At 41.7% G+C, this 26,859-nt stretch overlaps 1 protein-coding gene across 1 annotated transcript; it reads left to right on the forward strand.

Annotated features, from left to right (window-relative positions):
- The first annotated feature begins 23,576 nt into the window (after positions 1-23,576).
- On the forward strand, positions 23,577-25,475 carry LOC147899479 (uncharacterized). Its single transcript, XM_087377739.1, has one exon. It carries the CDS (start codon positions 23,577-23,579, stop codon positions 25,290-25,292), a length of 1,716 nt encoding a protein of 571 aa, XP_087233865.1. The 3' UTR covers positions 25,293-25,475.
- The last annotated feature ends 1,384 nt before the right edge of the window (positions 25,476-26,859 follow it).

The raw sequence follows: 26,859 nt of genomic DNA on the forward strand, positions 1-26,859 counted from the left end.
AACTAAAACAAGCTTAAAACGGTTCAAAACAAGCTTGAAACAGCTGAAATAGCTCAAAAATTGCACAAGAACAACTGAAAACGTCCAGCACCTCTGGGAGAGTGAGGGGAGAGAGATGGAAGGTGGGGGAAGGGCGTGCATGCACATGCATGACAAATGGCACCTCCTCCTTGCCATTTGCCCCTTCATTAAAGCCCTAGCTCCCATACCAAGGACAACGTTGGTTATCCTTGGGCCCAACTTTTAGACATCTCATTTAGAGTCTTTGCCTTGCCCCTAAGACCTAGTGGTGCACCTAGACTTTGCCCCTTGGAACTTCTAGGAAGCGTGCACTTCCTCTAGCCAGTCCCTCACAGCCAAACCATTACAACGCTTAACCATGGTCAACCTTGGGTTAAGCGTAGGTTGAGTTATGAAGATACTTTACATCACTTTTCACGTCCCTGTGACACTCTCTTTGCTCGAACGTCTTCCTCAGCATAGCTCCCACCCCCATACCTCTCCCTTAATGCAATGCTCTCTCTCTCTCTCTCTCTCTCTCTCTCTCTCTCTCTCTGCCTTTAGAGTGGGGAGGAAAGGGGACAAGCTAAGGCAAATAATTATTAAATTTCAAGACACATTGTCCTGGTTCAAAGTCTAGAACCATAAGCATATGGATAAATAAGCCTTTTGCAAGAATCATACTACTTGCTTGGTAGTATGTTGTGTAGGTCATAGTGCTTTCTTTGTACGTTTCTTGCTTGCTATTGTATTGCAACACTGGAGTGGGCTATGTTCATATGCTTGGCTGCTTCTTGTATTTTCCATCAAAGTTGAGTGCTTGTTGTGCTGTGGTTGCCATTTTTACTCATGCCAAGTGTGATGGGTTGTGAAGAGGCCTTTGGGGGAATGGCCATGGATTGTATTTAAAGAGGGCCTTATTGTATTTAAAGAGGGCCTTACTTTTGGAATGTAAAAAAAGATAACTTACTTTTTGTTTTCCTTATTTAATCATTTCATGCTTTTTGGGTTGCCTTACCCTAGGGCCTAAAATGAGCATAGGGTGAAGGGCTGTGCAGAATCTGCATTTGAAAATATTCCGTTGTGGCCAGCAATTTCTCCTCCAGTGGTTTGAAACAGTTGCTTCTCAAAGTCGAAAAAATCACAACTATGGTTTTGAATCTCCAAGAAATTACTCCTGAATGGGCTGACAAATTTTTTTCTGCTAAGAGCACCAGCCCAGAAGATTCTCCTTCCGTGGAACATATTCGATCATACCCATTAGGCTTCATCTGCAGCAACTTGAAAGATTGAAGATTTGTGCATACTGTGAAATCTCAGAAGTGCTTCCATACAACAGCCAGCAGCTAATAATTGTACACTCAATCAACATTCTAAGTCAAAAGCAATCAGATGGCCATGTTGCTGAAGCCCTGCACCAACAGCATACTTACTTATCACAGAAAAGGCTGGCCTCCGCTGGGGGAAAGTGAGACATGGTGCAATCTTAATGGTTCTTTTAGCTGCTGAAAAGCTTCAATACAGCTTTTGAAGAAACCATCTTGTAAGTTGACTCAGGACTCCTTTCAACAACTCACTGATGAGAACCCAATTTGGAAGAGTCGTTTCTAAGCTTCCTAGCCTGGCAAATACCCATGAAGATAGAAGACTTCCTGGGCATTGATTAGAACTTCCCACTCCGCATGCTCAAGCATCTGATTGTTGATGGTGTACACCAAACGGTTGTGTTTGAAAACAAAAAAACCTCGAATATTGCCAGTGTTGTGCTTCATCTGATAAGCAAATAAAAATATTGTCAAAAAAGACAAATACATTTTACTGATGAGAGGTTTGACCATTCTGTGATGCAGACCTGATGATAGCCACTCTTCCACTTTCTGTGATGTGGACCTAAGGATCTTGGTCCATTGGGCCGCTGCAAAATGCGTTCAATGCATGGTTTGTTCATCAAGGGCATGTAATTGACACAAGAATATACTCTCCCCTTAAGCTGAGACTCAAGCTCTGCCTACATGGCCTTGATGAAACAATAGGCATCCTTGCTAAGAGATGATGTACCTTACAGGATCTCAATGTGATGGTCCTTCACCCGCCCTGTTGGCAAAAAATGTTAGTGCCAACCCAAATCCATTCAAAACATTGACTCATGCCAATGAATCAGCTTTCTGATTCACGTGAAGGAAGAAGCATTGAGCACCCATCTGAAGTTTCCTCTTCAACTGAGCTGCTGCAATTAAAGATCCATTGGGAACTCTTGAGATTGCACATGATCCGTGGCTCTCCATTCGAAAATGGACTGTTATGGTGTGCTCCCCATAATCTTCCCTCGCCAATATGAATGAGCCGCTTGCACCTGTAGATAAAACCTGCCATCTGAATGAAAGCAACGGCCAAAACCCAGAATCAGCCTCCTCTACAAACTGCACATGCGAGTCAAGGAGACTGTGCTAAGTATCACAAAATTCCATAGAAAGAAAGAAAGAAAGAAAGAAAGTTATTTAAGTCTGTTAAAGACCGATGGGTCTATGAGACTGATAGAAAAACTGATACAATGAGCAAAAGGGTGGAGCTACTAAGCGAGCATCCTAACCCATGCTAGAGAACTGTGGACATAGTCAACGCCATCATCATACATGTCACCATAGTCATAGTCCTCCCTGGCATCATCATCATCATAACAGATGCAATTTGACCCGATATCACAATACAATGCAGCGGAGCTCTGAGCTCATGCCTCAGTTCACCATCGCTGCCCTTCCCCTCCTCAAAGATCCCAATAGTCCTGTTTTTTTGGCCAAGCGCCACAGCATTGCCAACCCTCACTTTGTTGCTCGCTATGGGATCAAGGGATATCCCACCTTGCTGCTCTTACGGAGGAGCGCTACACGGATGGCTTCACGACATATTTCCAGATTTAAACTAAAACACATGGCATGAAACGTCAAGGTACGCCCGGTGACGGACTAGGCAGTGTAGGCAAGAAGCCCGTGATAGATCACTGTCTACTTTCTGGAGAAGTAGTCCATCATGCCTTCCTGATGGCTACTCTATGCCTGACAAGCAATTTACAGTAGGGAAAGAGAGCGCTACACTGGTGGCTTCACAACATATTTTCAAATTTAAACTAAAACACATGGCACGAAACTTCAAGGTACGCCTGGTGATGGACTAGGCAATGTAGGCAAGAAGCCCGTGATAGATCGCTGTCTACTGTCTAGAGGAGTAGTCCGTCATGCCCTCCTAGCGGCTACTCTATGCCTGACAAGCAATTTATAGTAGGGAAAGAGAGCGCTATCAGGAGCAGGGTAAGCAAAACAAATCCTGCAAACGGGCAAGAATATAGAGCAGAAAGTGCTACGACAAGAAGTAGAGACGAACACATTCAATTCTCCAAAGCGTTCTTTGTCTCTGATAGGTAGTGCTTTCCCATGGTCAAGGATCGTTTGAGATTTTCAAAGTGCAGTTTGTGGAATTGGTAAAAACCTTGTATACACTCATTTTATCAGTGACCCAAACTCAAACAATTTGCTCTAGTAATTGATCTACTTGGTTCAGCTGTCTCTTATGATCATGAGTTATGTAACTATCGTAGCAATAATCCGGGGTCTTCATTCTGTAGGCCTTCTTTTACGTGGAATGGTTTTTCAAAGATGGGGGGCATAACAAAATTCAAATTTCCTGCTTTAAAATATTTGGTTTATCACTGGCAGAGTTGTGTGATTTAGAACTCGAAGTAAGGGCAAGTACTTTTCTTGCATTTCATGTCAACTCATCTCCTTGCATTAATTATTGGCGATGTTATCTTTACAACCAAGACCTTGTGCATGGCTGAACAGAGAAGAAGAAGAGTATAGGAAGGTGCGCTCTCCAACCATGCAAAAACAAGATACCGTTCTCAGAATAGCTCTGTCATGATAACCTCGATAACCACTATATTGCACTCAATGATTCTTTGAAACCCTTTTTAAAGTCCATAGGAGTAGAAGCTCATGATCCCTGCCGGGAATCCACAAAGTGTTGCGCTAGTATCAGCAGCCTGTTCCTAGCATCAACACAAGGTTAGTGCAAAGCAAGCTAGGTCTAGGGAGGCAGCAATGTTGAGAGAAAAGAGAGCGTTGCGTAAAGAAAGTATTGAAATACTTATCATGAAAGATCTTTAAAATTGTCAACTGCCCTTCCTTGGATAGATTGCATGTTGCATTTACATTGCATTAGACATATAGCACTTTATATTTGGCACATAGCACTTTGTACTTATCACTTAGCCACATATTGGTGTGGGGGAAGAGTTGGCACGCTTCCTCTCCAAAAATTATAAGACCAAGGAACGTGCCCTTGGGTAATTTACATGTTGCATTTGGCACATTGCACATTGCATTTCACAAAAGGTACATAGAACTTTGCACTTATCACAGAACCACACCTTCGTGGGGGGGGAGAGTTAGGACGCTTCGACTCCAAAAATTATAGGACCAAAAATTATATCCTTGGGTGGATTGCACGTTGTGCTTATCACATTGCCTATAGCATTTGGCATTTCACATATAGCACTTTATATTTGGTACATAGTACTTTGCACTTATCACACAACCACACATTCATGTGGGGGGAGAGTTTTCCTTTACAAAAAATTATAAGACCAAAGAACGTGCCCTTCCTTGGGTAGATTGCATGTTACATTGAGTACATTCCACATTGCATTCTATAGATAGTACTTTACAAATAACCATGTAAGAAGTGCAAACCTATAAAACATGTACACTTTTTGAAGCAATGAACAACACTTCTACTTAAAACACATCAAGAACAAGGATTGTGCTTACCTAAAAGACCACCCTATGTGCCATGAGGTCAAGCTCAGACAACTTTCGAGGGGTGTGATCTCTTCTTCCCACCTTGGTATCTACTTTACCATCCTTACAATGTGGAGAACATGTGCTTTTTGCTTTCACATTTGATCTGCCAACTGTTGCAATGTACAATCCTCAGGGGTAGCTATCGGATGAAGCATGCTTGACACTGTACACCCCCCCCCCCCCCCAAAAAAGTCTTTTTGACTAAGTTCTCAGCTTCATTCTTTTGTTCTCAAATTGTCCCCTCCTGTTGTTTTTATGCTGCCCTACTGGACTCCGGAGGCCCATACGGTGGACGCAAGACAGTTCTGCTAGTTCTCTCTTTTGCAGTGGTACTGAGGGGTATAGAGGTACATGTACACAATAGCTACCAGAGCCTCAGCCTCAGACTCTACCCGAGATCTCAAGACTGCTGAAGATTGCTTAGAAGGCTCCCATGATTGCTTGGAATGTGAGTAAAGGGAAAACTCTTCTAGCCTTGTGCCAATTACTCCGCATTCTTAAAATTTATAATCTTGCTCGGATTCCGTGTATGATTGTATGTATCGCTGGGATTCTGTGTATAAAAGTTTCCAGGCATACTTCTGTGGAATCATGCTTCGCTCATCTGCTGCCTAAGCTGACTCAGCCTGTTGATCCTGGATCATCACCAAACAGCATCAGTCATGCCTCAGATTTTGGCCATACATTAAGCACAGGGGACCTGTCTTCACTTTTTGGCAATTCGGTTGTTCATCCAAACTTTTTGCAGGTCGTGGCGACCAAAGCCACAGACAGGGAGGAATACGTTGTTCTCCCTGTGCTTATGCGTTAATATCCCCCCTCTTAAGCATATACTATAGGAAATGCTTAAACGAATTCCTGAGGACAAGCGATCGCAAAACATAGACTCGACGGCATGGAAACGGAAGGAATTTTGGAGGATTCGTCACGAAACGCAAAAGGCGCAGTTTCTATGAAACATTTACGGTGGATTTGCCAAGGAATCAACGGAAACTCACCGCAACGCAGGAAGGGCCAGGGAGGAAGCTAGGTGCGACCCTTACACCTCGCCTCGTTGGTCGATGCATACAAGCATTTGAGTCTTTCTGCGGTTTTCCTTTCAGTTGGCAATCTAAATCAGTTGGTTCGATTCTGCAGCTTTCAGTTGAGTAACCCAGAGAGCCCCATGCATTCTATATATAGAGCACAGGCTGGTATCGCTCCTTTGCTGTTGTAATCGATAAGAAACAGAAGCCGGCCATTGTAACTCTTCTCGTGAGGTATCACGCGCTCGTTACTTCGGCGTAGTTGTTTGTGACCAGCTGGAACTTCTATCACGGTGCAAATTTGATGGTACACTGGCATCCTCTCAGAATCAACAAAGGTACAAAAACTTAAATTGGTTCGTTCTTCACTGCACACGATAGCTTCTCACTAAACTGCAGCTTCTGATATGGATTGGCTGGCAGAAGCACAATGTTGCCTGCCTAAAAACAGATGGGCTAAACAACTACACAAGGGCCAAGAAGCCACGCCAAGAAACTCATTGTGGTCTGCCACTTGTAGGCGTTCCAGGGCGCCACTTGGTGGGTTGATCCGAGGACCGCAGCAAAGGAGCTCGGAAGGAGGACCGCCGCCCCACTGTGTATAGTTCACACAGCCCATACAACGATGCGAGCGCTGCAGCTTGCCAAAGTCCATGGTCCCAATAGTTTTGTTCCGTTTCGTTCAATGCCCCTTTTGCACGTCCGACGTCTGCCTCATCTGAACCCACCCTTACACACTCATGGTGCTCGAGCTGATGTGGAAAAACATGTCCAAGCGTCCAAACTTGATGGGCCGCCAATCTTGGTCGCCCATTGCTCGCCCAAACTTGGGGCTGCCAATCTAAGCGACCCATTGCCCGCCCAAGCTTGGGTGCAAGGCCATTGCTTTCTCCCTGCCCTCACAACCCGCATAGTTGCCACATAGCTTAGTTCAAGCTCATCGGGGTTCAGAAGGAAACGAGCCGATTAGAAGTTCTTTTGGGGTAGTCAATTCATTGGCATTCAACACGAGACCTCCCCCCCCTCGAACACTAATGTTCACGTGCATGGCCACATCGTTCATACTCCTTTGTCACTAGCTCTCTCATATACACCGCCCTCTTTCCGTTCGTTCAACAAAGTCTTCAATAGAAGCCCCAGTGCAACCATCAGGTGTTAAGTGAGATAACGGGTTTGTGGCCACCCCAGGTGACCATTATGTGGAGACAAGCCCTTGGTAACACTCGGTGACCAGGCATAAAAACAATTCCATTGGTCACTCTAGGTGACAAGATAGTGACCATGGTGTGACAAAAAGGCGTTGGTCACACTAGGTGAAAAGGGTGTGACAATAAGAACCTTGGCCACTCTATGAGACTAGATATTTACATAACACGACCTTTGGTCACATTGGGTGATGAGGGTGTGACATTAGGCCCTTATCACTCTAGGTGAGAAGATAGTAGAGGGCATTTGGGCACACTGTTTGACAAGGTATGACGATAAGGCCTTTGGGACACGTTGGCATCAAGGTGTGACAACAAGGCCTGTGGTCTCTAGGTGACAAGATTTGTGACAACAGGGCCTTTGGTCACATTGGGTAACAATATAGTGACAATGGAGCCTGTGGTCACACTAGATGACAAGGTAGGGACAACAAGGCCTCCAATGACACTAATTGACACAAGGGTGTGACCACAAGGCCCTTGGTTGCTCTAGGTGACAAGATTGTGACAACAGGGCCTTTGGTTGCATTGGGTGACAAGGTAGTGACATTAGGACCTGTGGTTACAGTGGGTGACAAGGTAGTGACACTAGGACCTGTGGTTACAGTGGGTGACAAGGTAGTGGCAACAAAGCCTCTAGTGACACTTGTTGAGGCAAGTGAGTGACAACAAGGCCCTTGGTCATTCTAGGTGACAAGACAGTTACAAGAGGGCGTTAGGTCACACTCTATAACAAGTTAGTGCCAGTAAGGCCCTTGGTCACTCTAGGTAACAAGAGTGACAATAGTTTTTGTGGTTATCGGGCCCTCAATTGAGTTAGACTATTTAGGTTGACATGGACAACCAACAAACTTGTCTTGTGGGTAGCCAAGAGCTATAGGTTCTAGATGTAGGGTTACTCCATGGGGATGGACAATTGTGGTAGTAGCATGGGTCTTGCAAGACATTTCTCATAGAACAAAGGGGTAGCCCACGTGATACACGGCTCGATGAGGTTCTCTTTACAAGAGCATCCTTACCACTTCTTGTTGTTTGCCCACCACCACATAAAAAGAACAAGTTGCCACATTATCTAGATTTGTCCTCTAGACTTTCACTTTCTTATGAGGAGTAGGACCTCAAAAATATATTCACTATTCCCCTCCACAAAGCACTTTCATCTATGTCTTGTGTGGCTAGGACTCCATCCCCCTATCCTAATCTTGACTCACTAAAAATTGCCCATGCCATGTTCCTCCAAGGCATGTGAGTAGTTTTTGAGGAGTTTGAAGAAATTGTAGAGATGGTTGACCACATGATGTTCAATGACAAGTGTGCATGGGCCAAGTGGTTTGGGCCAATGTCTCATATAGATGACCCAATGTGTGATGGATGATACTTTTTCATAATTGGGCATCCCCCTCTTCGATTCCATATGACAAACTTAGTGAATACTATCGCAAAGATAGCACATGAACATGGAAATTGAAATTTTATATATCAACTATGCATCTCTGAAGGTTAAGATGATCTTTGGCAGAGGCACTTGCAAGAGCAAAAGAAAAGGAAGGGCTACAATGAGAAATGGATAGCTTGCAACAATAGAATGGGTTAGGTTACAATTGGTGTTGTCACAATTAGAAAACAATTCAACTACTTGATAGAGAAGGGGCTGGAAAAAAGTCAATAAAGTAGAGTTGAAAAGCCAACTTGAGGAATTAGAGAAGAAATAGGTGTAGCAAATATTTGAAACTCGTGAGGGTCCTGATAGTTCTCATCCTTTATGCTTAGCTCATTGTGAGCGATATTCTCTCATTAGACCTAGTTTCTCTCTCTAGAACATGATTTTTGCAAGTACGTGCATAGCATTTTGGGTGTGCCCATGCCATTAGATTTATCAAATATATTTTGAGGCTCAATTTATTATAAGTAGAGCTTTGTCCTATTCAACATGCATATGTAGTTTTGATGAGTACATTTCTCATTGCACTTTAGCTTACATAGACTTCTGCATTAGGGTCACGACCTCCCTCTATCTAATTTAGTTATCTATCCTTGATTATTAAGCGAATGTAGAGTTGTGACTTTTTTTCATTTGTCATTAATTGTAGGAGTTCAGCTAGCTCCTAGAATTGGATCTTTGCAAATTGTATATTTGAGAAAGGAATCTATTGGTTAAGATTGATTAGAGTTACTTTCACAATCCCTCTCTTAAGTATTTGTTCCATATCAAGAAGTAAGTTTACTTCTTGATTTGTGATTTTCTACTTCCTTTTGTCTCCTTTGATTGTCAAATTTTATTATTTTGCGCTTTGGCAAATAGATGTTGGCTGAAGCTTTCAAACTTTTCAAACTTGGTTGAAGTAATGAAATTACCAAAAAATTTGAGACAGATGTAAGGAGATTGCTAACCACATTCAGATATCATAACCATGTAAAATGGCGAATTAGGCTAGTGAAGGGAATTGGGATCTTTCATAGGAACGGAAATACTTTTCAAAAAAGAATACTAAACTCTTTAAGAACCAAAATTTAGTCTAAAGTTCAATGATGATAGTTTGATTTAGTGATTCAAGATGTGATATTTCAAAAACACATCCAAACAAAAATGTGAAAAGATTTCTTTTATATAGATTAAAGGCAATAGTAGAGTGTTGGCATCATTCCAATGCATAGAAATGTAGGTTATTTGGGCAGTATTGTATATATTATCTATGTACAAAGCACACCTTAGAGAGACCTTAGGTTATTGTATATATTATCTATGTACAAAGCACACCTTAGAGAGACCTTAGGATTTTTTACTAGCTAGATAATTAAGGTAGAGCGACATGCAAGTTATTGTGATTGCATAATCCAAGCACTAGATGTAATTTAAATAGAATCATTAAAAAAGGGACCAAGATTGGTGGAATGTTCAATAATTTATTAAAATATATAGGTATATCCTTGCACAAAGTCAACAAATAGAGCATTATATCTCATTAACATCATTGATTATGCTAAACGTGAACGTGTTTCTTGATATATAGAGATATTCTTCATTCAAACAAACTTAAATAATTCTTTCAAATATATAGGGATATGATTCCACAAAGTCATCACATAGAGTATTATATCTCAACAACTTCATTGATTATGTATATCTTGATACAAAGATCAAATTCATGAGTGTATTATTTATTCCATAGGTCTAGTTGAAAGGAAAGCTATATTCTAATACTGGATGTATTTCTTGATACAAAGATCAAATTCATTGAGTGTATTATTCTATTCCTAAGCTCTAGTTGAAAGGAAAACTATAGCGTACATAGATATATTCATATGTGAGAATGGTGGAAAATGCGAATGAAATGAGTTCGATTCAATTTTCAAAATATTATGGCATCAAAATTGAATTCATTTGTACATACACATCATATAAAAATTGTGTATTTAAAAAATTCAATAGAGTCATTTAAGTTACATAGATGCATGTTGGATGATAAGACATATTAAGACTTTACTGCATGTAACACGATATTTTATTTGATAATAGAAGCCTTATAGATATTTTGCAAACTTATGAATAGAAAAGGCATGCATAGGTGTTAAGCCATGTTTTAATCATCTTAATATATTTGGTTTTATTAAGCTATGCTCATGTTTTAGACAAGATTACAAAAGAATAAGTCAAATGTGTATTTAGAAGATACTACAAAGTATCCAAATCATGCCAATTATAATTCTTATAATGTAAAGAGATCTATAATGTAAAGAGATCTAGTCATAAATGTGTTTACCAAATGATATATTGGTACCATCAATGCCAACATTAGTAATTTGAAAATAAGTTTGCCAACTCAGTTATAAAGTGTTCAGTGTGGATAACAACAAGCAAAGGAAAGTAAAAAAGAATAGAAATTAAGGATACTATGATAGCTCCAATTTTGAAGAATAACTATAAAATATCCACAAGAATATGGAATAGGTTAAGAAGAAATATTTTTGCTTGTTACACAGCTAACAACTATGCAAATAGGTATCATATTAGCATCTCAATTCAACTGTCCAATACATCAAATGAATGTTAAGAAAATTTCACGCCATACTTCTGTAGTGGGATTGAATTTGACTTCTAAATGAAGTTTGATCATTTGAATTTGTAATGATTAAATCATCCACATATAAAACAATGAGAACAATGTCATGTTTTTTCTTTTTGATGTAAAGAGAGGGATTTAAATCTATTGATTGAAAACCCATACCAGCAAAGCCATTTCAAATTCTTGTATGTCATGCTCTTGATGCATGTTTCAAACTGTACAATGATATTTCAATTCACCAACTCTCTTCTCTTTCCCCATTGAAAGCATAACCTTCTACCTATGAGATATAGATGTCTTCACCGATCACTTACATCTTGCTTAACTGTGGGAAGGCTAGCCAGTTGACACGTGGAGCACATATCCCTTCCATGTAAACAAAGATATAATATAACCCATCCTCATTTTGTGGACACAATAAAGAGTGAATGAAATGACACGAAATAGTAAGTGCAACTCCCTTGGCTCGTAAGGGAATGAAGGACATCTAAAACAATTTAAAGTCTACATGGGTATGTGTCAGTTTCATTTCTCTTGTGAGTATCTCAAAAACCATGGTTATGCCTTTCAAATGACTCTGACCAATCTTGGAAAAGGGGGGGGGGGGAGCATCTTGAGTGTGCAACTCAATTTGGCTAACCTTAGGATAACATGCCCCATGCGTGTTATCACAAGATAAACTAGCCAAATCTTGAAGGGGGGGGTGTCCCCATATATTGAATACACAAATTAGTTTGGCTAAATTCAAGATAACATGGGCCATGCTCAATGAAAGAACCCTATGATAGAGATCAAGATGATGGAGATAACATTGTATTCATAGTTTTTGGACTTTTTCTCTTGTTTTGGACTTTTTTCCCAATCCAATCACCTCCACTTGATATTGACCAAGTAGACTCAAAAAAGGTCTTTTTGCAACACTATATATATCTATCTTTGCAAATTATGATCTTTAGAAGCAAAGATGTAGGTATAGTGAGTGGGAAAGAGAATGTCATGGGAGACATGTGACACTCCCCTTAATATGTGGCCACATAGGGCTTGATCCTCACATGCCCACCTAATGCTTGAGCCTTCTATTATTAGCTAAAATTTAATTATTTTTTAAAATTTATAATTAATTCTTTAATTATTAATTTCTATTCTTTTTTATTAATTAATTTTTATTACTAATCCTTTTCTATTACTAAATAATTATTTGATTAATTTTATTACTTCTGGTTAATTCTTTAATTATTACTTACTTTTATTACTAACTAGTTTTTTGCTTAATTAATCATTAATATCTTATTTTAAACTTAATTATTTATAGATAGAATTCAAGAGTTGTTCATATCTACATAGAGGTGGTGTAAAGATACACCATTTTGGAAAATGATGTATAAGATCATCGAGAGGGGACCGCCACATAGGGACATATCTTCTCTTATGCTTCGGAATCTCTTTTTGAGTCATCAAACTCTGTAATTGCATCTTTAGTTGTATCAAGTCTACCCAAACAATGTTTGATATGTGCGAGGTTGCTGTCGGGGATCGTGATACATTTTTCCACATCATACCCATGCTTCTTTTTAAGATTTCGAGTCCTTGATTTCCAACAATGGATGATGCTACTCACCTCCACTTTAGTCGAGCCCTCTTTATTTGGAGCCCATTTTAGTTTCTTTTCCAAATAACCGTCATAAAGTTGTTTCATTGTATACCTCTTTGGGAGATTTTTTTATGGTTTGGGTTCATACCATAATGATGTGAATGTGCTATCCGAGCAACCTTTGCAACCCAAATAGGTCACCCTTGGCCATCCAACTCTGATTCTGGATCTGCTGCACAAACGGCAACAAAAAATTCCCTCTTGGATTTCATTGGATGGTATAAACTCTGGCAATGGCTTATCACCCTTCCTACCACAAAATTTACAAGGCAAAAGGCATTGCTCAACTTCTTCCATATCTTCACCTATTGTGGACTCTCTAGCAAATGCAACGTTGAAAGTGACACAAGCTCATGGGATCAAGACTCTGTATTTGCCCAAATGCAACCACTTCATTTTTTCTCTATAATACCACATCTAAACCATCTTCAAGAGTGAAATCCTGCATTGGAAACAAAAATCATTTAATTTAGTAATGAAAAAAATACAATTTAATTTCTTCTAAAATAATTAAAGTGTTTATGATCTAAACCCTAACCCTAAACTCTAAAGATTAAAATAATAGATTTAGTTAATATATATTTATTTAAAAAGTATTTAAATATAATATTTATTACAATTAATTAAAATATTTTAATATATTGTGATATATTAAGATCCAAAATAAATATTGTAATTTTTAAAACACTTTCATATAAATTAAGATTTAAATATATTTTATTTAGTATTAAATATGGATATTTATTTTCAAATAGATTTTAATATATTAGCATATTTTAAGATTTAAAACATCCAGCATTTAGAACTTTGACACTCTGCAGTTGTACATGTTTACCTACAATCTCACATGCAGGGACAGAGAGAGAGAGAGAGAGAAGAAGAAGAAGAAAGAGAGAGTAAGAGAGAGCGGGAGGGGGAGGAGAGACAAGGAGAGGGATTATATAACCTATTATGTACTATTACATATATTATATAGACAAGTTCAACACCATCCGCCAACACCATTGCCTCTTCGTGCCATCGCCTCTTCATGCCAGCAACCGTTTCCTCTCCCATGACCTTCGACCATGATGTTTGCAAGCCCATATGTCGACTGGTTAGGGGTGGCTCCTATCGCCTTGACCTCACCTACTTTGCTGATACATTATGTTTAAGGAGTTGGAGCTCTCGCTTCAAGATCTTCAAATGCAACCTCTTTAACATTAGAAGTCCTATACTTTTGAGAGGAGGGTCAAGAAGCCTTTTGGAGTTGCATCAATGTTTTTCTTTCGCAAATAGAAGTCTAGTTCATGCTACTCGTTTTCTGCCCAAAAAAACTATATCTCTCTCGCTTTCTGCTATACGGGAGCCCATATGTCGGCTGGTTAGGGGTGAGAGATAAGTTGTGACCTCTCATCAATACTCTCTCTCTCTCTCTCTCCCTCTCCCTCTAAGCTCCTTGCTATTGTAGCCACAGCGAGGACGACTAAGTGTAAGCTCCAAACACAAAAATAATCCGTAAGACAAAGGAAAGAACCTTGATGCGTGAGTTTGATAATGCTCCACACTCCAATGATCGTGCTACACTGCAATGATCACCTCTAACACTCCACGCTCGAGTGATAACACTCAACGCTCAATGCTAGAGGGAGCAATGTAACACCTCCTACACAACAGGAAGCAATGCAACAATAGAATATGAAGTAGAATACCACCATAATGAAACCATTTGCCAGCAGAATGCCAAACATTCATCATTGTGCCGGCAATCCTCCATGTTGGGAAGGCAGCTAGAGAGGCGGCTGCTGGAGAGGAGAGGAATTGCTAGAGAGGAGAAGAGCCATATGATAGACACGTGGCATATCCTTTTAGTGACATGTGTTTCTCTAGAAATAATGTAGTATAGATATAGATATATGTATTATATATAATTTCTATATATACATATTTAAAAATAATAGATATATACATATTATATATAAAAATTATATATATATATATATATAATATACATATTTACAAATTATATATGTGTGTGTGTGTATATGCACGCGTGTGCATAGGTGTATATGTGCATGTCTGTGTGCATGTGTATATGTGTGTGCTGTTACCTAGAAAAGAAATCAAGACAAGAGGCTAGACACTAAGCATGGCGACGCTTAAGGGCCATAGAGGAAAGGAGAACGTGAGGGCAAAACGTTATCATGGGTGGGGAAAAGGGATTAGAAGGGGAGGGAATGAAGAGGGAGACTATGGCACAAGGGGAAAGGGAGAGGGGGAAGAGAAGCATGTACATGATGGAAGGAGGAATGTAAAGATGAAGACATCAAGGGAGAAGGGCCATGCTTTATTTAAAAGGAAGGGAAGGGGGAAATAAAAGTACTAGCTAGGTGGCTTTACAAGAATGAGCGTCCATCAAGGAATAGCCAAGAGAGGGGGTCTCTCCCAATAAATGCATCCTCCCACATGCATGGTGGGTGTGGAAGAGTGTCCCATGTGGACTAGGCGGTTACGCACTCTCAATTGTGTGCGACAACCCTTTGCCTCATTTTTCCACATACATCAACCCCCATATCCCAAGTCTAAGATAGTCCCTTGGCCTCTTTCCAATTTTATAATACGTTCAAACATCTAGGAGGATAAGTGGAGGGTTGGCACAAGGAATCTTGCCACCTCGTCCTACTTTCCCATTATTTAACTTGCATTCTTGGACTTTCTACACCCCCCCCACATGGGCCTATCCTACATAGAGGGAATAATCCAATATAATTTCCATCTCCACCTATTTTATGTTACTTCTCCCATGGTCCTTGGGCCATATCTCACTAAATGCAGGCATGGGACTGCCTAGGTGGAGAGGTGGCACATGGAGGAACCATGCCATCTTACATTTTATATTACTACCATGGATTATGTACAACACACCTTATGGGTCCTCTTATGTGGAAGGGTGGCACATGGTCATGCCCTGCCACCTCAACCCTAGGCCCTATGCACACCATACTTTATTATACTATTGCCACACATACAAACACACACACATATTTATGCCTTTTTCCTTAGATAAATTTATCCATAACAGTTCCCCCCCCTAGGCAAGGAATGCACAACATTTCCATGCCTAGGTCCATCACGCATAAATAAGGGCTTGAGGTAACACTTGTTGATCACCTTCTTGCCATATGGCTCATGTAGCTCCTGAACTTGTACAGACCCATTGCTACGTTCCTTGATGACTTTATATGGACCGGTCCACAATGGAAGGAACTTCTTATCCATTTGGTGGTCCAATTTGTTATCAAAGCATAGCTCAACATCCCCCTTAGCAAAGTGTCTTTCCCATCCCTTGCGAATCTTAGCATCCAAGCTGGCCTTTTATCGATTCTTTTGAATCTCTGTTTGATGTAGGGCAAGGCGTCGAGTTTCATCTAGCTTCTCAAATTGCACCAACCAGGCCTCTACATGTTCATCTTCTATCATCCTCTATTCTTGTGCCAATCTCAAAGCTGGAATCTCTATCTCTAGTGGTAAAATGGCCTCAGTACCGTACACCAACTCAAAAGGAGTGTGACCTGTAGATGTTTTATGAGTGATGTTGTAAGCCCATATGGCTTCCGTGACCTTCTGATCCCACTGGCTCGTGTTCCCTGTAGCCATTTTTCCCATGGTTTTAAAAAGGAGGCCATTGGTCCGCTCCGTTTGACCCATGGATGCTAGATAATAGATGCTAGAAGTGCGATGATCAATACCCATGCGATCCATGAGTAACTCCACTGCTTCATTTAAGAATGGACTCCCCTTGTCAGATACTATTTCCATGGATGTCCCAAACCTTGTGCAGATATGTTCAAATATGAAATTTGAAACTGCCTTACCATTTGCTGTGGGGAGGGCGATAGCTTCAACCCACTTAGTGACATACTGAGTGGCTACAAAAGATACTTCTTTTTGTGGGCAGTCACGGGCAGGGGCCTGACAAAATCTATTTCCCACTTCTGAAACAGATGGATGGACATCATTGGGTGATGTTGCCTAGGATGCAAATCCTTCCTACCAAAGAATTGGCATGGTTCACAAGTTTTGCAATGCATAGTGACATCCTTGAACAAGGTCGGCCAATAGTACCCAGCATGTAAAATCTTCTTAGCTATATAGTCACTGGCATAGTGGCCTCCACGAAATCCATCATGATAATGCTTCAATACCCTAGATACTTCATCTGCATCAATGGCCCATCTTAGTACCCCATCCATGCCTTGACGGTACAACACCCCATCAAAGAGGGTGTAGTGCCTACTATCTCTGTAGATCTTCTTTCTCTCATAGATAGTACTTTCTAGAAGAAAGGAGAAAGCAGTCAGAAACCTTTAGATACCGCCATACCATGGATCCCCAACTTCTATGGCTGCTACAAGGGTTACATCAAGGCATTCCTCTAAATCAATCAAAGCATTCTTCAAGTTGGAACAACCCCCTTTTACAATTTTGAAAGAAAAATCATATTCTTGTAAAACTACCAACCATTTAGCCAACCGGCCCATGGGATTTGGTGATTGAAGAACCTGCTTTGCAAGACCAGTGCTAGTGAGTATAATGAAGGACTTTCCAGCCACATAATGCTTAAATTTCTCAATGCAGAACACCAAAGACAAGGCATGCTTGTCAGCCTCTGAGTAGCGTCGTTCGGTGTCGAGCAATTGTTAAGAAGCAAATTGAATGGTATACATGAACTGATCCTCCCCTTGCTGGAGAAGAATACTTGCCAGAGTGTGCTCACCAAACCTAGGATTGATATAGAAATTCTTTGACCAATCTGGATTGTGTAGAATGGGTTCTAAAGCCAGAGCATTCTTGATTTGTGTAAACCCATGATCACAATCCTCATTTCAAGAGAAATCAACCCCATCTTTCAATAGCATAGTCATGGGTTGTGTCAAAGTAGCATATTGATTAATGAAGCGGCGATAGTATACTGCTAGATTGAAAAATGAGCGTACCTGACATGTGGTTGGTGAGGAGAGCTTGAGGATAGCTTTTGTCTTCTCGGGATCAGGCTTGGCACCCTCAGATCAGACAATATGTCCTAGTAACCTCCCTTGAGTGGCTCTAATGGTGCATTTCTCAGGGTTGAGACTGCCATTCGCATCATTGACCCTTTGGAAGGCCAACCTAACCTTCATGACGTGCTCCTTACATGACGAGAATATACAGAAATCATCTAAAAACACCTCCAAGAAATCCCCCAAATAAGGAGCAAACACCACTTGCATAAATCTTTGAAAGGTAGGAGGAGCATTGGTGAGGCCAAATGACATTACTTTGAATGCAAATGTCCCCCAGGGTGTGGTAAATGTGGTTTTAAGCACATCTTCTTTGGCAATTCTGATTTGATAAAACCCAGAGTAACCATCACAGAAAGTATACATTTCATGACCACTTACCTTCTCAAGAATGAGGTCTTGAAAGGGAAGATCAGGATGATGGTCCCTCTTGGTGGCTGCATTGAGTTTCTTATAGTCGATGCATACCCGCCACTTGTTGTTTTTCTTTGGGGTGACTACCACTAGTGAAACCCATTTAGTATTGTGAATGGGAACAATAAACCCAACTTCTACAAGTTTCTACAACTCTGAGCACAAAGCATCGATCTGTAGGGGCTCTAATCTCCTATACTTCTAAGCCACAAGCTTCGCATCAGGCTTCAGCTCTATCTTGTGCTCTATGGCAGTCACATGGCGAAGGTGGCGGTAGCTAGTTGCGAAGAGGTCAAGGAAATCTTTGAACATTTCTAGGAACTCGTCTTTCTCACTTGGAGTGAGGTCTGGGGAAAGCATAGATTCAAGTTGTTGAGGACTAGCTGTTACCTTTTCTGTAGGTGGTGGGGTCCGAGACACCCCCATCATGTAAACGTCCTCCTCTAAGAACTCCTCCCCCCGTCTAATCCTTCCATTGATTCACACACCGAGGATGAGAGAGTATCACTGTCTTGCTCCTCTTCTTCTTCTGGTTCTGTGGCACCTGGTTGCATCGGGATCTTCTCTTTAGAAGCACCAAAAGTCATGTGTCTTGTCTTCCAATAGCTGACTTCATCACTGTTTCTCAACCATGGTCTCCCGAGTATGGCTGGGTAACTCATGCCTGTATCTTCGATGTCCACTACATAGAAACTGATGGTGGTGGTCAACCCATTGACAGTGATGGGCAAATCCTCAATGACTCCCAAGGTGGTGAGTCGTCGACCATCTGCTACCTTGATTCGAGTGGAGGAATGCCTTGTGCATTTCAAATTCAATTTTTTCATGATTCGGGGCACCATGATATTATATGCAGCTCCCCCATCAACACACACTTTTGACATGGCAATTATCTATGATGACATCTACTGTATGTGGGTGCCGATCAATTTCTTCAGAGATAGAAGAGACCTCTCGTACCTTTCCCTTTTTCTTGCTCCTTGTTGAGAGCCCTTGCTACAGCTCACATCTCACCTTAGGGCTTAATGCTATTAGTTGAGGGAGCGTGATGCTCAAAGACTGATGAGCAAATCCAAATGTTCATGAAAAGTGAACGATCACCTTTTAACCCCTAAGCTGCTTTCCACATATATCCACTACATCACACTTCCAAAGTGCTATGAGTTTGGTAAGGAGCTCTGAATGCCAAATCCAAATTGGAAACTCTGTCAATATCACTTCCTGCCAAGAATTGAGCGTCTACCAATGCCCAAACTTCCTTTTCTTCAATCCAATTGCATGCAATCACAACCCATGACTGTGGAGAATACAACTTGTACATCCATTTTTTACGCAATCATTCACCCTTATCCTTTAGCTGCTTGATGCCTATCCCATCCACTTCTCTAGGAGCAGTTACATAATTTCAAACAAATGAGTGCCATTGTCCCTACTAAAGAATTACTCTAAAATATATGCTCAACCTCCATAAACCTTGTCTTAGAAAAGGGAAGGATTGCAAACGCATAAACTAGTAGAGGAGAAAAAATATGATTGATCACCACCAACCTACCCATAACAGTGATCTTTTTTCCTTCCATTTGTCAACCTTTGCTCTAATTTTTGTAATGCACTAATCTAACCTTTGTTTCATAGCTACCCCTGCTCCACCCAAGTGGTGGATCACTATCCTTGGCTGTATGATCGTAAAACCTGCATGCAACATACATTGAGGTGGTTCCTCCTAGTTGAGAAGCAATACATTGGATTTGACTCACAAACTAGACACAGGTGCAAAATCATCATAAAATTTCATACAAGCTTCTAGATTTGCCTGTTTAGCCAAATTAATATTGGAGTTTTCATGAGAAAAATAAATTAAGATGAGAAAACTCCTCCGTCTGGTAGTGATAGTGAATTGTGCCTTTTTACATATGTAGATCGAAGCTCCTCAACTGAGGATTAAGTACCAATGCGAATAGCAATGGGGCTAGTGGACAACCCTACCTCACCGAACGATGGAGGGAAAAGGTTTCGCAGTGATAGCAATTTATACAAATAGTGACTAAAGCATTAGAGAAGAGTTTCTCAACCATTCCACAGTATCCTTCCCAACGTACTAATCTACGCATAACACTCACTATTAAACTCTAGGAAACCTTCTCGCATGCTTTCTTGAAATCAAGGTTGAGAAGCATAAATCACTGATTTTGTATTAGTGTGTAATCAATACCAAGCAAAACATTTAGACTGGCATCATGTATGTTCCTACCTTGAATGAATCCATACTGGCATGCATGGAGTGAGCGGCCAAGAATAAACTTAATTCTCAAAGCTAATGCATTAGCAAGGATCTTACATGCACCATTCATCATTGTCAATAGTCACTAATCAGATGGGGAAAGCCTATTCACAGATTTAGGGACTAGTTTGATCAATGCTTGATTGATAGAGGAAAGCACCTCTCCCTTGTGCACACAGTAATTCAGCAATCAAGTCAGATTCATCTTGCACAGGTGCTAGTAATGTTGATAAAAGTCAAGGGGTTTCCCATTTGGTCATGGGACTTTCTCCCTAGCCATTGTGTGGACCATGGAAAATAGCAACCTCGGTAAAGGGCCTTTGTAGCATAATTGCTTCATATGGCGCTACAATGGGGGTGGTAGGAGCAAGGAATCTTGTTAATATTTCACCTTAATCCTCACTAATTTGTGGTCGCTTCCCAACCATTGTAGACCGATGATAAGCAAAGAACTGCGCTATTTTCCTATAATCCATAATCTCTTGACCCAATTCGTTTTGAATGACCCGAATCTGTTCTCTAATCCTCTTCTCATGAGCATGGCTGAAAACAAACTTAGTTGGACAATCTACTAGATCGAGTCATCTCTATCATGACTATATTGTTGTCATAAGACCTAACTTATCGGATATTAGTCCTTTCATTGGTTATATCCTTTGATGTTGTTGAGCCCTTTTTATAGGTGGCTACATTTCGTATTGGTCTTTTTTGGGAGGTGACCTACCTTGAATAAGATTTGGCACTTTAACTTAAATTTATGGGGAAAAAACCTGATAACCAACCCACATTTGTAGCAACAAAAGCTTTCACTTTAGTATATATGCATGCTTTTTAGCACTGCCTCCATAGTAGGGAGTGCTTTACTAGACGTTGGATTGTCCGTTTGGGAAAATTTCACATGGATTTAAAAAATAACATTCCAAAAACTGGTGAACAAAATTAGACACAACATAATTAGACAGGTTATACTCCAAATATTGCGAGAAGGTTATATGGCACACAAAGCTCTCTAAACGTGACTCGAAGCTCTTTTCTAGAATGCATCAAGTCACCGAGCCATCGTGAAGAATATTATCCTCAATTAGAGAGGTCAACCTCTCTCTCTCTGTCTCTCAGTGCATGCAGACGCATTACACGACTATGAGAGACACAAACGTTCTACAAAATAATCAAGCTACTACCCATATGGTGTGTCCTGGATTGCTGAACAAGACACAATACTGAATATCTGCCACAAATGACCAGCTATGTCCTTCCTCTAGAATGCATCAAGTCACCGAGCCGTTGTAAAGAATAGTATCCTCAATTGGAGAGCTCAACCTCTCTCTCTTAGCGCATGCAGACGCATTACACAACTATGAGAGACACAGAAGTTCTGCATAATCATCAAGCTGCTACCCATATGGTGTGCCTTGGATTTTTGAACAAGACACAATGCTAAATATCTACCACAAATGACCAGCTATGTCCTTCCTCTCCTCTTCAGTTGCTCCTTTCTCTCTATCGTGATGTGTTCTAATTGCAACTTCTTTGCCATCAAAGCTCCAACTTGTGAGTAGTCCTTGAGTAACCCGGATGTGCTTTTTCTTAAGGCTATTTTTTCTGCTTCATAATAAGATTGGTGCAGCACTTTGCCTTCAGTTGTAGTGCAAAGATGTTCAACAAAGCAACAAGTTGAGACATCCCAAGCAATTGAAGGCCCTTGTCTTTCTAATTGAGGAAGCGGTCGTGAGGATGGCTTGTGTTCACATCCTCATGTAAAGCTAGTAATCCTAGTTTTTCAAAGGGGAAAGCTCTCACTCGCTACTTTTGGGCACTCATGTAGAGCATCATGAAGCTCCTTGAAGAGCTTAATATCCTATGCGACCCCAAGGATGAGAGGGCCCAAAGGCACCTTTGGGCGGCAATACGTATTTTTGTTAGCATACGTGACATGACAGGGCCAGATATCACTGGATCTAGTTGACATAGGTCCGAGATATCAACTCAAAACTTGTTTTAGAGGGAGCTTCTAAATAGATAGTGAAGGCTGTAGACCAAGCTATTTGTTCATGGAAACTTCCAATTCTCCTCACTAAGACCCAAGAGAAACCGGATGTAAGGTTGATCTAATCCACCGATTGAGGAGCTTCTATGCTGTCAAACTCGGTATGCAACTCCTCGTGGTGCTGAAATCGATCCATCTCAAAGGAGAGTTGATTTGGTGTAGTCAACAACAAGTTATGCAAGTCGCTGCCCTCTTACAATGAAGTGATGGAATTCTTCCCACCGATGAATGTGCATGATTGTATTTGAAGGTTCCCAATGTCAAAGAAGCCTTGGTGAAGAACCCTAAGTGTAAGGGGCTTGCCAACAAAGGAATGAAAGTGAACTAGTTTGGCAAATCTGACATTTCACGCAAAGCTTGAGAGAGAGAATATAAGTTCTGTGGTCGGAAGCAAACGCTCAGTCCAAATCTGCCTCAGTACTCAGCCCACAGCTGGGATCGAGAGGCCCTTTTTTCAAAGGGGCGCGAAGTCCCGACGGTCCCCAGCATTGCGTAAATTGGACTAGAGCACATGCTGTCTCCTAGTACGTCAAAGGGGCGCGAAGTCCCGACGGTCCCCAGCATTGCGTAAATTGGACTAGAGCACATGCTGTCTCGCACCGCCTTCTCTTAGTTGTCCTTTCTGCATCACTCACTCTCCACACGTAGCCATGCTTCTCGCCATGCTTTTCCGACTCGCCGAAGCTTAGAAGCATGTCCTGGTTTGGCGATAATGATTCCATGTACAATCATTCTTTTAAAATTTGCTCAGACTGTATTAATCGTCAATATCTTCCGACATAGTTGTCGCCAAAAGCTTGTAATTTCAAGCAGAGTGGTTTAACAAGAAGTTTCTTGAGGGGGGGAGGGAGGGACATACAGGTTAGAGACAGAAAGCGAGACGGCTAGAGCTAGGGCAGAAGAGGCTGGAGCTAGGAAGGACTGCTAGTTCAATATATATTAGCCACGTTGAGAGTTAGCGCTTTGGATTTTTTCAGTTAGCTGGAAGGGAAAAATGGGAGGAATACACAAATTACTAGGAGGCTACGCCAATGCATGCAGGCGTGCAGAAGATGGAGATAACAGCGATTCCTATCTTGAACATGGCAGGAATGATGTAGAAGATCAGTTAGTCCGATCCAGCAAAATCTCTACATGCAAACCCGTGTGCGGGGTAAGGTTCGTGTATTTTTTGTGCAAGCGTGGTGTCTCTCTCAGGAATGTCGTGTGGCTGTGTATGATTAAGCCATGCCTGGCCCAAGGAAGCATCACGGAGACGACCAACGTGGTGAACTTGGCGCAGGCTGGGCTATCGTTACTGGGCGGAGTTGGTGCGACAATTATCACCCTAGTCCGAGGCAGCCTGGGAGCTGAAGTATATCAGAAAGCTCTGCTCTCATACCGTTGGGCTAACGTACGCCTAAATCAAGGTAGCACTGTGCAGGCAACAAGCCAAAATCTGCAAGGAATCCCTAACGTATCGAATATGATCTTGTGTGCCAAAGAAGCTAGGCATTGTGCCCAAGCTCTTGCACAGCATATTTGGAGCTTTGGTGGCGGAGAAGTCCTGGTGATAGTCTTAGAGCCATTTGATTGTAAGGGCACTAGTGGGTCGGATGTCTGCGAGTGTTTCAGAGGAGAATGCACAAATTGGCACAGGGACCTATTGCAGAGGCAGGGACTCGTGCAAGCGGCTGGAGACGAAAGAATCGTAGTGCATTCAGCCCCATGTCGAGGAGAAAATGCAGCATTGCTCGGCGTTGACAGGTTTAAGAGACAACGGACCGTAGTGGCCGTGGTGGAAGGCTTTCCACCGGAGAAAACTCAGGAGTCAGACATTTCTGCGAGGTTGACATGCACGTTCGATGAGTCGCAAAGGGGAGCTAGCTGCACAGCGCACCAGATAGTGCGTGGAGAGGGAACCGATCCGTCAAACAAGCCTTACTGGGCATACTTCAAAGAATGGCCATTGTGGACGTGGTGGATAGTTTCGGTGGCAGAGTGGCTAATAGCTCTGGCGTTGAGCGGACTCGTGGGGATAGATTCCTATAATGCTGCTCTGGGAGCAAGGCGGATAATGCGAAGCTATACCACGGATTACACGGGCACGGCAGACACACCACAATATTTGGCCAAGAGGGTGCAGGTGGAGGGGAGTCGAGAGAGAGGAAGGGAGAGGTTTTGCAAGATAGAGCACAGGAGTGTGAGAGAAACCACAGTTTGCAAGATGGCAAGGACGCTGGGAGCGATAGGGGTACCGGTTGTATGCCAAGCTCTATGGTGGCTACAGTCATGTGGATATTACAATGTTCTCGTGAAGTATAGCAAGAGAAGGGAATGGCAGATGTGGTGTTCGTGCAGCGTGGTGTTGGCGGGGTGCATGAGTGGAGTAGCAGTGCTATGGTTGGTGGTCGGAAGAAGGACAGGGTTTGGAGGGAGATATACAACAGGGAAGCCCATTTTGGCCACCTTTCTCTTTGTGGTGGTAGGGATGTGTGCGATTGCGTTTGCAGTGCTAGGGAAGGTGCAACTGCTGTCTGTTAAGAATGCTTTGGCTTGCTGCGGTGTTGTTCAGCAGATGAATTGTTGGCTTCTTTGGTTTGTGGGCAGCCAAGCTGCCTTATCTAAAGGGACGGTGAATGAACGAGCTCCTTGGTACAGCACGGCTCTCCTGGTGCTTAGCTTCGCGTCTGCAGCAGGACTCGTCATTTCTACTGGCGCCTGGACGTGATCCTCACCTCTTTCTTGCATGGACGTGATTCTCACCTCTTTCTTGCATGCACGTTGGTCACCACTTTCACGTTCCTCCTCCTACCTATTGCATGCTTGCTTAAGCCTTCTACCTATTGCATCCTTGGTTCAGCCTTATGTATATTCATTAACAACCTCAACAAGGTGAAGGCCCCCCTCCCTTTTGGAATGTCATTATAAGTCTAAGTGTAAAGTCCCCAATTGCCGGTGTTGAGAAATGTGGTGCCACAGAATACTAAGAGAAATTATGTGATTGGTAGAGTGGATTGCGTCAATGGATCGATGACATGTGTATCGGAAAAAGATGATGTTGATCTTGTACTGATCTAGGTAGATAAGTGAAAGAGACTAGAGAGAAAAGAGGTGAAAGAGGTGTGTGTGTGTGTGTGTCGTGGTGGTGGATGGATCATTAAATAAAAGTGGGGCTCAGCATTAATAAAAGTGGGGACGTGGCTATTTTGGCAAGAGTGGTGTCTCAAAAGGAATACCCAATAAAAGACAAAAGATGATGTTGATCTTGTACTCTAGGTAGATGAGTGAAAGAGACCTGAGAAAAGAGGTGAAAGAGGGGTGTGTGTGTGTGTGTGGTGGTGGATGGATCATTAAATAAAAGTGAGACGGAGCATTAATAAAAGTGGGGACGTGGCACCATGCTAGTGAGTGTCCACAAAAAATAGTTGCCAACTAGGCCATAGCCTACTATAAATGCCAAGGACCTCACTTTCTTAAGGACTGGCCATACAAGGATGATCAACATGCACCCGGGCAATTCGAACACTCCTTTTTGTTCCCGTTGTGGGGTGGATCATATGAGGAGAACTCCTAGATCGGCTCTTAATCCAAAGGCCAGCATTAACCTACTGTGTAGTGAGAGAGGCCAGGTGTCCTCAGTATCATTGAATGTGATCACGATGATAGGAGTGCTGTAATTTTGATACACAACAAGACAAAGCACCCATAGACGCGCGCACAGACGCGTTTCATGAACTAAATAAAAAACTTACGGGCGCGTCTATTTGCGCGTCAGAAGACCCGCGTCTATTAGCACGTCTATATATCAGACTTACGCGCGTATAGACGCACTTATACACGCGTATATAGTCGTGCCTATAAACGCTTTGATAGACGCACGTATAAACGCATTTCGAATAGACAGACGCGCATATAAACGCGTTTTTAAACGAACTGATAGTCGCGCCTTTTTTTTTTTAAAATTTTTTTTACAGAATACTGTGTATGTTGTGTATGCTATATAGTTACAAGAATCCCATATCCACATTCTGTAATTCAATTCTTACAGCCAACAGCATTTTTATTACAATTCCAAGTAAAATATTACAACTCCAAAACGCAATAAAATTGAAAGCTCAAAAAGTGCTTGTATATACATATAGCACGAAGGTAAGCCACGTCATGTGGCTCCAAGTACAAAGAATAAAGAAGCTAAGCCATGTCATGTGGCTTCAAGTACAAAAAATAAGAGGAGTCTATATACAAGAGGCACGAAGCCAAGCCAATGGCTTTAAGTACAAAAAAGAATAGTAGCA

Source organism: Dipteris shenzhenensis, chromosome 8 (assembly GCF_047967505.1).
Source record: "Dipteris shenzhenensis isolate YYH24624 ecotype China chromosome 8, Dip_SZ_1.0, whole genome shotgun sequence".
NCBI lineage: Eukaryota > Viridiplantae > Streptophyta > Polypodiopsida > Gleicheniales > Dipteridaceae > Dipteris > Dipteris shenzhenensis.